This window comes from Lepisma saccharinum, chromosome 26, assembly GCF_977018435.1.
Source record: "Lepisma saccharinum chromosome 26, izLepSacc3.1, whole genome shotgun sequence".
NCBI lineage: Eukaryota > Metazoa > Arthropoda > Insecta > Zygentoma > Lepismatidae > Lepisma > Lepisma saccharinum.
Genome location: NC_139254.1, coordinates 53,627,481 through 53,641,222, shown reverse-complemented (window position 1 = coordinate 53,641,222; position 13,742 = coordinate 53,627,481). Strand labels below are relative to the sequence as shown.

At 37.5% G+C, this 13,742-nt stretch overlaps 2 protein-coding genes across 2 annotated transcripts in view; one reads left to right on the top strand and one right to left on the bottom strand.

Annotated features, from left to right (window-relative positions):
* LOC145979329 (MKRN2 opposite strand protein) overlaps positions 1-13,742 on the bottom strand; it is a 398,221-nt gene that overhangs the window by 203,437 nt on the left and 181,042 nt on the right. The gene's annotated exons all lie outside the window — the stretch shown is intronic.
* eys (eyes shut) overlaps positions 1-13,742 on the top strand; it is a 154,632-nt gene that overhangs the window by 92,832 nt on the left and 48,058 nt on the right. Inside the window, exons 13-15 of the mRNA XM_083112357.1 lie at positions 1,779-2,024; positions 7,394-7,567; positions 9,337-9,553. Coding sequence (XP_082968483.1) covers positions 1,779-2,024; positions 7,394-7,567; positions 9,337-9,553 — 637 coding nt within the window. The remainder of the gene's footprint in view (positions 1-1,778; positions 2,025-7,393; positions 7,568-9,336; positions 9,554-13,742) is intronic.

The following is a 13,742-nucleotide window of genomic DNA, read 5'->3' as shown; positions in this document are numbered from 1 at the left end:
TTTTCAAATATTGGCATTAGTAACATGTAATTTTTGGTACTTGCGTTAATAATGTGTTACCAAAATTGCATGTGTAATTGTAACGATACTTCATTACTTTACTTGCATCACCTTGATCAATTGAGAACTGTATGAATTGTTTGCCAGGATGAAACATGCTTTGTTGTGTTGCTTTAAATGTGTACATGTAAACTTACACTGGAAAAACACACATGACATAAAACAGATGTGATTCCTGGATAAACAGTTAAATGCCCTTATTGTGTGACAAAGTAATGATAACATGATAATTTTGGAAGCAATGTTATGCTAATAGCAACATGTAACTTTTGGAAACAAAGAATCAATAGAGGAAAAGGTCTAAATATGCCCCCTCCCCTCTTTTTATGTTGTCAATTTCGGAGGGAAAAAAATAATACATCAAGCACCTGCCTTTAAAATGCATATCTATGAAATATATACTTAAATGTAATAGCATGCTAAAGTATAGAAGGTCTCAATTTTTTTTAAAAGCAATTTCCAAAAAAATGGCAAAATGATGTATTTCAAAATTGTGGTCTAAATATGGGCTACTAGTGGCAATATCGCAAAAAGCAATTAAAATTTAAAAAAACAGTCATTTATCGCTAAAACATTATAAAATTCATATTTATGAATAATCTGTTGTTTTGAAAATCACGCGGAATGGGAAAAATCGAAATTTAGAAAAACATCCAAATATTTGTTGAAAATCTGATCTCAACATTAGACCTTATGTCATAGCCCATATTTAGACCATCTCGCTATTTTTCTTCTTCAATTTATTTTCGCTCTCTGTTGTACATATTTCACAAACAAATCATGTCATTATAAAAGCCCACATTTGTTTTATGTACTGCTAATATCATAAGCTATACAAAGCAGATGAGAATTCAGAAAATGCTGAGTTAAAACACACCTGCAAAAAGTTTTCGGAGGTCGCAATTCTATAACAACGTCCAAGGCCAAAACTAACCACCACTTCCTCTTGCGAATTGGTGCCGCAACCTTTGTGTTTGACAGATAACCAGTTCCCTTAGCCTCTGCCAGGCTGCAGTACCCAGGAGCGCTGATAACTCCAGCCTCTGCCAGGCTGCAGTACCCAGGAGCGCTGATAACTCCAAAACCGATATTAAAACCTTCGCCCATATTTAGACCTTCTCTTCTAATAGTAATGCATTTCTTTTTTTTTTTTATTAACTTACTAACCGTGTTAAAAGGTTAGTTTAGATTAAGCTTAGTTTATTTTGGCTAACTATGGCAGAGTGGTTGTCATAGTCTACAACAATGGACTATCCTGACCTAAATTAACATTGCATTAGGTTGAAACTTGTCTCACATTGCTGATAGTAAAAGAAAACCAAAGAGCATTCTCATGTGGAAGTAGGACCCCACACATTCTCCATTTTGGCCATGTTTGGAGGTGAAGTGATCAGCACAATGCTCCAGCCACTTTTACCTCCCAGAGTTGCCACCATGAACCTATTTATTTCAGGCTGTGTGAACCCCAGAGCTACTTAAATCACCTACCCTGGGAATTGAACCTGGTTATCCTGTATCACAGTCAGACATCCTAACAACTAGATCACTGCTGTTCCAATGTTGGAATGCATTGTGGCTATTTTCTTTGAAAACAACTTCACAAATTTCACATAATTATAGCTTTTAATGTACAAGAAGTATTGTTCGTAGTCATGATGTTTTCTAGTTACTTTTTCTTTGTTGCTCATTGACTGAACCCAACACAAACATTTTTACAGATTTGGTTGTGATGCAGCCCTCATTTTCATCAACTGTTTCCGGGTATTCATCTTTTGCTGCCTACAGTCTTCCAGCAAACATTGAGAACTTTCTCCACATGAAGTTTCGTTTTTCAACTGGCGACATGGATCAAATAGCTTTGATGTTTTTTATTGGCCAGGATGGTTCCCACGACATGACATCGGATCATCTGGCTGTGAGCTTTATCAAAGGATATGTGGTTTTGACCTGGAACTTGGGATCAGGTAATAATTTTAAAAAATTAAATAAATAATAGTATTGCTCTACCAAGAGCAGAACAATCTGTGGTGCTAAGCGAGCAAAGGGTCCATGAGCAATGCAATCACCTGCTTGCATGGACATTTGGAAAGAGGGTCAAGGAAGGCCCCTTACCCTCTTGGAAAATGTATGCCAACCTAAAATTATACATTTCACACATCTAATTTCATTTGTCACAGTCATTTGTGCTAAATATTATAAGAGCATTATAGGATCATAATAACTTCATACTGTAGTAGTAGTAGTAGTAGAGTGGCCTCCCCGACGGTGCAGTGGTAGCGTCGTCGCCTTGTAATCAAGGGCTCCAGAATTCGATACCCAGTGGAGGCACATAGTGGTTCGGATCCCACTTTAAACTGTAGGTCCAGTCCCGATTAGCCTTACTGTGCATAAAGTGAACTTAAAACACCAAATCAATCAATCAATCAAACTGTAGTAGTATTTTTTGAAGGGGCAACACTGTCTGTGGGGAGGCACACAGTGGTTTGGATCCCACTTCAAACTGTAGGGATATGCTATATTTGCCATTCTCCATTGGCAAAAATACCTTGCTATATAATCCCATCCCTGCATTAAAAAATGTGCAGTATTCTTCAACACATTCCTGTCATCTTTATTCAGTAACAAGTGCTTGTATCATTACAAAGGAAAATCATCTCCATTGGCGTAGTGGTAACGCTGTTGCCTTATAATCAAGGGCTCCTGGGTTCGATACTCAGTGGTGGCACATGGTGGTTCAGAATCTACTTTAAACTGTAGGTCCAGTCATGATTAGCCTGTTTGGTGCAAATTGGACTTAAAACTTGTGTTAAAAGTCGTGAAGAAAAAAAACATACACAGTGAAAGCAGCAATGTTAATTCCGTTGCATTTTTTAACAATGAAACAAAGGAGGGAAGTTATAAACATGGGCACTCCAGCACAAGCGAAATGGATCATTTTCATCTACTGTGACCAGGCTGGATTAATTTAAATCAGGTGATTTTATTTTAAAGAAATCAATGATTTAAATCACTCTACATAAATAATTTATAGAATAATGTACATAAGGATTTTGTAGATTGAAACACTTTTGTTGAAAGTACATTACTCTCGTAATCATTTAATAGTGATTATTAGGTTCTAAGATGGGAAAATAAAGGAAATAAAATATATGTACTGATGGTGTGAAGCTCACGAAAGGACATGTAAACACAGGATTTCTCTTGATTTAAGATTCAATAATTTTATGGGCAAAAATAGTGAACATTTTGTGTAGAAAAATATACAAAATACTAATCATGTTAAACTATAAATAGCATCAATATCATTCTGTAAATAAACATGGCAGCTGATATTTTTTGAACTATCATTAAAAAAATCTCCAAAATTCAGGTACAAAGAATATAAAAATACTTTAAGTTAATATTTTAAGTTACAATTATAGAGAAAAGTTACTGAAATTATTATTAGTTTCATTAACAAACTCAACAAATATTTCCATAGTAGTTACAGTATCAAAAACAGAAAAATGTATGTTTATGTATATTTTTTATTTTCTTTAATCAAACTGTTCAATTGTACAGGGACATTTACTAGAAAAAGCATTTCTATAAAAACATATATCTATGTGCATGGTGCCAAAAACCATCCAAGCAATTTTAAGCATGTTTTTTTTGAAACATCAAAATATTTGATTTAAATTTTAAAAAATCAGATTTCAATAAAATAAATCAAGAGAAATTATTTTTTTAAATAAAAATCATGATTTTTATCCACACTGGCTGTGACTGAGGGACAAGCAAACACTTCAGGTGATGACTTGGCTATGTTGTTTTTTCTTGGTACTACTGCAGCACAATGGTACCTCAATTATTTGCTTATAAGAAGCTGTGTCTCGTGAACATACAATGTGGAAAAATGAATAATTTTATAACAATTGTGACCAGGAAGTTTAGATGTACAAGATATTTCATAAGTCCCTCTTGGATTTTGGAAATTAGTAGTTCAGAGTCCAACTCACCCTCAGGGATGACAGCATGTCAGTAAAAATGTAAATATTAAGGTTTTTATCCTACCTTACAAATATTCAATATGTCCTCCCTCGGTGACTCGACAGATGTCACTCCTGTAATCTAGCTCCTACCACACATGTTCCAACATACCAACTTCTGCATTTGATTCCTTGTCGAAGCTTTTGTAAATCTCATTGTAATAGAGGCACGTAAACACAATCTTCAACATAACCCCATAGGAGAAAGTCACATGGAGTGGGGTCGGTGAAATAGCAAAATGCAGGACACAAAAAGCTTTCTGTTTACCTGAAAATGCAATGTTTGCATGCTTTGCTTCCTAGTGAAGAAATGGGTTAAAAAGTCATGGCATCTGTTATGAAGCTAACATTTCCCCTACCCATGCTTACATCTCTTGTATGTGGGTTTGCTACTGCATGGCCAAACTTCAAAATCCCAGAGATACTTATGAAGCATGGTGTTTAATGAGGGATAATGCAAAATCATCACTCTGCTACACTTTTAAAATTTGAAAAAACGTAACTCTTGTGTATCTAAAGATATCTGTTTGGTGGTTATGCGAAGATATGTAATTTACTCAAACTTACTTTTCATTTTTCTGCGCAACTTTTCTTTGCGATCAATTTCGCCACCCATCTGGTGGCTTCGTCAAGCATGCACTGTCTTGCTGCGGGCGACGTGGTTCCTTCTTCTTCCACTTGTGCTCGTGGCGGTGCTAGTTGATGTGGTCCTTCCACTTTCTGTTGGTCTGGTGTGGGTGTAGTGCTTCCTTCTGCCGCACATCGGGGATTTAACACTGTAGGCATCAGTTCTCAGTCTCGTCGTCTGCTTTCGTGGAAGGGCGTTTGTTCTCATGCGAAGGTGGGCTTTTTTGCAAACGCTTAAGGCCCATTCTTGGTTTCTTATCGTGCGGGGCGAGCAGGTTGGGTGGGTGTGCATATTCCTGATAGCAGGAAGCTAGGTTTTGTTGAGGGCCCCGGGGTTAGTGTTAAGGTTGACGGAAGTGGTCAATATTGCATAGTTTCCTTCGAGAACCTTTCCAAGGTGGATTTCGCTTCCATGACTATTTTGGCAGAGTCTATGTTATGGTTTTTGTCTATAAGGTGGTAGTGTCTTCGCCTTGTAATCAAGGGGTCCCAGGTTCGATACCCAGCAGAGGCACATAGTGGTTCGGATCATACTCCGTGAGCCTATCATCAAGTTGGCACTTTGTCATACCTACAAACCAGGTGTGCCAGTTAATAATTCTTAATTGATCTGAAAGAAAACAAGTGTATCTGGGGAGAAAGGTAACAAATGCTTTATTCAAAGTATGCGCCATCACTAGCTATACATTGTGCCCATCTGTCCGTCAAATTGTGGATGCCCTTCCAGAAAAATCATTCACATTTTGAGGTGATCCAGTCAGCAAGCCATTGTTCTACATCTTCTTAATTGTTGAAGTGTTGCTGGGGAAATGAGTGAAACATCGATGAGAACAAGTGGTAGTCCGAAGGGGCTAAGTCTGGTGAGTATGGGGGTGGGGCAAGAATTCCCAGTCAAGTGCAGAAATGGTGTGTCTGACGCCTTTCGCTGTGTGTGATGAGGCGTTGTCATGCTGCAAGATCACTTTTCCGTGTCTTGTTGCCCAATCTGGGCACTTTTCGATCAATGCATGGTTCAAATTGATGAGTTGTTGACGGTAGCGAACGACATTCACTGTTTCACCTGGTTACAGAAGCTCATGGTACACCACACCCTTCTGATCCCACCAAATGCACAGCATTGTCTTGCTTCCGAAGCGATTCTGTTTTGCGGTCGATGTTGAAGGTTGTCCTGGGTCAACCCATGACTTTTTGCATTTTGGGTTCTTGAAGTAGATCCATTTTTCGTCCCCAGTCACTATCCGATGCAAGAAAGACTTTCTTTCATGCCAAGAAAGCAACACTTCACACACCGTTTTTCGCTTTTCCATTTGTCTGTCATAATGTGGGATCCATTTTCCGGCCTTCTGGATCTTTCCCATGGCATGAAGATGATCAGATATGGTTTGGCGACCAACATTTAACTTCTCTGCCAGTTGTTGTTGCGTTTGCGTTTCGTCTTCGTCCAACAGTGCTTACAATTCGGCGTTTTGGTATTTTTTCAGCTGGCCCAGGCGATCTTTGTCTTTCAAGTCGAAATCACCACTTTTGAATCATCGAAACCAATGCACACACGCGTCTTGCGTTAGGACATTGTCACCGTACGTTTCCACAAGGATACGATGGCTTTCACTTGCGTTTTTCTTTTGATTGAACAAGAAAAGCAGGACGTGCCGCACATGCTCCTTATTTGGTTTGAAGGTCAACATGTTTACCACACAAACCCAAACTCGCATTCGGTTGCACATCCACGGCATTTTGACAGGTACTGTCCTGGCAACACACTGACATAACAGTTGAGACTGTGCACCAACCCTTGCTTCCAGCGCCATCCAGCAACAAAATTAAGAATTATTAACCGGCACACCTGGTACTTGCACGGAAAAATGAAAAGTAAGTTTAATCAGAGTAAATAACTGTAGTGGTCAACTAAGCTGAGCTAAACTTTACTGTGAAATAGTCCTTTGAAGGACAAGGCCTGTCAAATGACTTTTCATTTGTTGATTCCAGCAATTTTGTTGATTCCATCAATAAAGCCCCCCCCAAGCATTCCCCATTTTTAAATTTATTATAAATTTCTATGAAAGTTAAATTCATATACACTGAATCCCACTTAACAAGTTCTTCCTATAACAGATAAACAAAATGGCTTACTCAGTAACACTTTCTGTAGAATTATGCATGTAATTACTGACTTTATCTAAATATTGGACTAGTAAAATTAGTGGCAGCATTATCAATAAATTAATACTGATAAAGTACCAACTAATTTCTCATGTGCCTAGGAAATAACAAGTTACTTGTAATGGAGTGAATTACATTTTCATCTAATTGAAACTATAAATAGATAAATTCATAGCACATAGAAATTCACCTTCCTTACACAAATGAATTATAATTCTGTGTACCTTGAGAAAGAACATAATTCATTCATATCTCAATTTTGGTGACTCACTGCAAGACAGCCGTGAATGGTGGCACTGAGACACCGAAATCAACAAGCAAATAAATTATGTTCTTTTGTCAAGTTACACAGAATTATTGTATATTTGTGTAAGAATTATAACAGATTTACTTTTTGAGTAAAGTGACTGTAACTAACTTAATTTTAACTTTTAATAAACTGCTAATTATTTGGTTTCCATAGCATAACTAAAATTATTATAAATTTCTGTTTATTGTAATGAAATTGTTACTATTAGGACCCCGCAGGATATTTACTCCACGGCCAATCACCTCTGAGAAAGGATTCCACAGTGTGAGTCTGGGCCGGTTGGGGCAGCAGGCATGGCTACGAGTAGATCACATGAGGAATGTGACAGGGAAGTCACCTGGGAAATTAAAGCAGCTTAATACCCAGTCGCTTCTTTACTTAGGTAAGTAGCTGTCATGAGAGCCACTAAAAACTAATAATCATTCAGGACATTAACCATTCTAGGACAGCCTCCGAGGAATTCTTTTAGGGGTCCAAACAGGTGGAAATTATCACTTGGTGCTAAGTCCAGACTGTAAGGGGGTTGTGGCAATACTTCCCAGCAGATTTCCTGGAATGTTTGCATAGTGCGTTGAGCGGTATGAGGTCTTGCATTGTTCTGCAGAAACAGGACACCCTTCATGATCAAACCAGGCTGTTTCTTCCTCAGATTGTTATGCACAACATGCAGATCACGACAGTAATATCCACTGTTGATAGTGACACCACGGGGTAAAAATCCACATGAGTAATCCCATGTTTGTCCCAGAAAACACTTGCCATCATTTACCTGCTGACGCAATTGTTCGAAATTTCTTTGGTGGTGGTGAGTCCGCATGCCGCACGACCGTCTTTGAAGCGCTTGCACCATTCAAATGCCTTACTGCAGGTGAGTGTTTCATCACCGTACTGTGCTTGCAGTTTCTGTAAATTTTAGCTGGTTTTATGCCCTCCTTCACTAAAAACTTCATCACCACACCCTATTACGTGTACATGTTCACACTGTTGTCCGTCATTTTGAATACTGGTCTCTGGAGGAGCGTGTGCAATGAGCACCGCCTACCAGTAACAGGACACAGTTGCCAGTTCCTACTGAATGCACTACTTCCACCCTGGCATTTGTTTTGAAAACCTGTAAAAAGAAAGTTCTGGATTGACTTGAACGCCCCTTGTAGTTACAATGTTGTACTGGTAAGATCATTGCCTTGTAATCAAGAGGTCCCAGGTTTGATCCCCATTGGAAGTAAATTGTAAAGTGGTTCGGATCCCACTTGAAATTGTAGGTTTGGTCCCATTTTTCCTATCTGAACATAAAACATACTTAAACAAACTTTTACAATAAGAATTTCTTGTAGCTGTTTGAATTTTTATTCATAACTTTGTATTTACATTTCTAGAAGTTTTAAGTGTCTTTATTTCTGGAATAAATAGTTTTAAAAATAGCTTTAAAGCAACTGCGTTAATTACTTTACTCAAAAATGCAACTCATTTGCAACGTGTGTAACATGATTTTTTTTTATTTACAGACATGAATAAAAATGAACGTGAATAGCTATTTTGAACGTAATAAATTACAATAAAATATAATATTTTACATACAACAGCCATGCTTCACTAAAATAGCTGATGATATTCTAATGCCACAAATGTAAAGCAAATTACAGGCTTCTTCCTTCTTCAGATAGTTTTAATGTAATGTAACTATCATCAAGCAGAAAGTGATCAGACCCTTTGAGGGTTACAGAGAACATTCGGTGGGCATCGCTACATTCTAGGCATGTTGTCCATATGCGAAAAATAAAAACAAATGTATGGGGCATGGCTGAAAAATGTCGCTCGGGTCCCAAACCTCGAGTTGGTTATTTAAAAAAAAAAAAAAAAAAAAACTGGGGTTTTAGACAGTCTAGTACTGCAGCAACTAACCTGAAAATTGCATCAAAGTTAAAGTAGCGAATGACGTAAACTTCACTGCTGAAGCCACTATAAGAATAAATGAACTGTAATACTAATAGTGTTGGCAAAATTGTTACGTAAAGCTCTGAAAAGTGATGCATGTCTGTAGCCAAGTAAATGAAGTTTGTAAATCAGTAGAATGTTTTCGTTTTTTTGTGTGGAGATATAAGTTTCGCTTTTATCATGTTACTATTTATAGAGATCCATTGTACATTGCAGGTGGCCATCATAGTGTGAACTTTTCTTCTCTGCCACATGATCTGCCTCTCCACACTGGCTTCAGTGGCTGCCTTGCGGATGTGGAGGTGCAAGCAACTTCAGTCCTCAACACGAGACCAGTGCTGGGAAGAAGCATAGGAGAATGCGACACGGCACAGTGCCATCCAAATGCCTGCCACAATAACGCATCTTGCCACGATTATGGGGCTTCCTTTTAGTAAGTAATTTAACTTCTGTACAAGCCTAAAGAACGTTTTTTTTTTGTACTGGAAATATGAGAAGCTTTCCAGCATTCCTCCCCCACTTGTTCCAAGAAGGCAATGGGGGAAATAGCCCCAATGCCATAAATCACTGGAGAAAACAGTTGCATAAATGGTACAGATTCAAAGCAAATACCTCACATTGACTCTTATTACAGGGATACTACTCACCGAGAATTCCTTGAATTCTGGGAATTATCCTTGAATTATTGGGTCCGGGAATTATGTGTGACTTCTGTTAGAATTTTTCTCTGTTGTTGTGAAAAATTGCAACTTTTCAAAATCCAAATCCTATTGAATTTATCCATAGGTAATTTAACAATGCCCTAAGGCAGGTTATTAACATTTACCGGTAGCTTTTATTTTTATTGAGGAAGGGAAAGAAAGCTGCAGGGAAAACATTTTAGAATTCTCTCAATCCGTTAATTTTGTTAGTGTCATTTGCAGAACAATTTGACAGACAAAGATTATTGCAAGAAAAAATATATTTTAAGTTCATTAGGTACATTTGCGTTTGAATACAGTTAACATTTTTTTTGTAGATTAATTTATCCCGTAACATTTGTGACCTGTATTTGTAGATGTATTTCGAATCTGTATGTGAAATGGCAAATAAATCTGCACCTTAAATTAATTATTTTAAAAATATATAGCGTTTAATTGAATCAAATTAGAATTTTTAAATAATTTGGAGTCTCACAGACCCTTCATATTTTAAATATATTTGTTTCTACACGTGTGTGGGTGGTGAAAGGCGGTAGTACGTAAGGTTGAAATAGAGAAAACGTCTGCTTGTACCCTTGAATTTTTGGAAAGTTCGCCTTGAATTATACCTGGATTTTGTCATGTTCCTAGGGTGGCCACCCTGTATTAGTACAGTCAACGGAGGGAAAATAATGTTTTTTTGTGGAAATAATTTCAACACAAGTGGTTTTTGTACCCGATTGTTCAGAATGATAGTGAATAAAATATTAAAAATTCACCATCTTGGACATTGGTGGCAAGAAACGTTCTTGAGATATTTGAGGATTCCATATTCAGTTTATATATATATATATATACAGGAATAGGGTTAGAAATGGTGCCAGAAGGGCGGATAAATACAAATAATGAAGGAGACAGTAAACACTTACCACACGAATAGAAATAATTCAATATTTCGCGATCTGAGTCGCATTTTCAAGACGGTAGATAAAAGATCGACGACACTTTGAGTAGAGGCACAGAATACTGTCAGTATTCTGTGCCTCTACTCAAAGTGTCGTCGATCTTTTATCTACCGTCTTGAAAATGCGACTCAGATCGCGAAATATTGAATTATTTCTATTCGTGTGGTAAGTGTTTACTGTCTCCTTCATTATTTGTATATATATATATATATATATATATATATGCATATCTTTTTTTTTCTGTATAAGAGATATCTCCATTTTGTTCAAATTGAGACTTTGAAACAATTTTTCTTCCGGCAAATGCAATGCTGAAACAAGGTGAAGCAAAGAGGTGAAACTATGGCTTAACCCAATATTGTTAAGTTGGCAACCACCTGGTATGATGATGGCCTTTCCTACAGGTTTTGACTGCAATAAGAGAAAATTCTTTTGTGCTAGTGGGTGTGATGGATCAAGAAGTCGAACCGATGAGTTGGCTTCTTCTTGCTTCAAAATTTAGAGGTTGCACATTGGTCCCTTCTCGAGACAGGGACTGAAGGATGAAGGGACTTGCAGCCTAAGTTGACAACCACCTAGAACGATGGATGGCCTTTCATAGAGTTTTGATTGCAATAACTGAAAATGTTTTCACTTTAGTGGTAGTAATGAATCAAACATTCAAACAAAGGGGTTGGTTCCTTCCTGCTTCAAAATTTGGAGGTTGACCATTGGGGCCTTCTCTAGTCAGGGCCACCGGAAAGGTGAAGTCTGCCTTAACCTTGCAGGCACATGGAAAGATGAACTTTTGTTCTGGTTTCTACTGCAATGAGCGAAAATTCCTTCCCACCAGTGGTGGTGAGCGATCAGTTGGACCAGGCAGTTGGTTCCTTCTTCATACCATCAGGTTTCCTAGCAAGGATAACATAAACTAATTCCTCCCTCTTCCATCTATTCCACATGGTTTTCTATCAAAGTCTTGTTGATTTAATTATTCTGATAAGATCAGCAGATGGTGTACACAGTTCACTAATGAAGAATGAATAGATCCTATATTTCTAAGCATAATTATGCAGGCTAAATGCACTAGAAATTTTGATAATAGGCACTAAAATAGAAACGTACCGTATTTACGCGTGCATAGTGTGCGTGCGTGTATAATGCGCACTCTGGTTTTGGATGGGTAAAAGTGACAAAAAAATATATCTCGTATATAATGCGCAGTACAATCCAGTTTCAAGAAATGGCTTTCTTAGTTGTAGGTCGTGTAGCTGTTGCTATGCTTATCAAGAGAGGATGACGTCATACCTATTCAATTGCTAATTCCTTCTTTTTTCAAAATATATACTTTTTCTTTCCGTGACTAATGTAACATTTATACGAGGCACATTCAGGACCTTCCACATAGCAGTTAGCATCACAAGATATCTTCTATTAAGGAATTTACACACTCCATGTATGTCATATTATTTGGCCAGTAATACATTTTAATTTTTATTATCTTTTTTTCTTATGTTTTCTTTCATCCGAAGTACCATAAAAATCAGAACGTTTCTTCATTTTTTTATGAACTTATTTCAACCGCATTTCACATTAGTGTCGTTATCTTGTATGGAATACTGTTTCCATATTCAGAAACTGCAGGATTCAAGCTTTACGACGATATATAACCTGGTAGGGTTCCATAAACATGAAAAATCAATGCAAGTGTCCCAAAATCATGGAATGACCCTGTACGGTTTCATGTTGGCTGTCTGAATTATTTCGTGCATAATACGCACCACAGTTTTTGGGGGCAAAAATTTTGGAAAAAAGTGCGCATTATACATGAGTAAATACGGTATTCACTTGTAGTATTGTGAATAACAAACATCCTCAAATTCAAGTTCTCTTATCCAAAGTATAATACTTCCCTAACTTGATTTTATTTTTGTTATGTAGTATTGCTTTTCTATCACTTTTGGCTAATTATGATGATGAGGATGAGTGATGTGATGAATTTGATGACCTGGAACTCACAAGGAACACCCATTCAAGACTAGGATTCAAACCCTGCAGCCCTGGATTTGTAGTTTGTTTTTCTAACCACTCTCCCACAGAGATGGTTGTTTTGGGGGACTGTGCTATTTCTTTTTATGATCTGGGATTTTTTGAAGGTTGGATTGCCAACTGAATCCAGTCTCCCTGCTTGACCCCCTTCCACCCACCCAAAGAACACGAACTACACCACATCTTGTATCACAAGCCAACAGATGGTACCCATCCCCAATATCAACCTGGCAATGCCACCGGATGACGGAAACCAAAACAACTGCCAGCAAAAAGCACAGCAGATGACACAAGCCAAGAAACGTACACCAGCACCACCAGATGGGAGAAAATAGAACTACCGCCGCATGGGACCATACAAAGAAGTGATTCACTACCATCTCTGTCCCAGATGCCGTATTCTCAGTAAATGAAGGCAGTAAGCCTTCAAAATTAATCGGAAGAAAACTATCAATTAGCAATGCAGAAACATGAAATTTCGCATACAGATAAGAGTTATGAAGTTACTCAGCAGTTATGAAAACTTTTTATACTCAGAAAACAATCTCTCAACTTCTGAAGAAGGCATACCGAGGCATGTTTCAATTAACAAAATAGTCCTATTTGCAATCTTAAAGCCCTAAACTCAAAATGAAGGAAGAAAAGTTTTATTTTCTTGTTTTGCATCTCTTTCCTGCCAGTTGTGGCTAATTGTAATGATGATGATGATTAGATATAATTGATGAAGGGACATTTAATACCAGCCTAGGCTGGTACTTGAACCTGGAACTTTGGTGTCAAGAACGTGCGTCAACTCTCTCTAGTACAAGAGCACAAACTTTTTTTTTACACACTGTCATTTAACATTAAATGTTCAGAAACTTGCTACATTTGAAGTTAGGCATGTGAAATTATTGAAACTAAATTCAAATTTCATATCTTCCATTTCTTTTGTGGGATGGGATGTCAA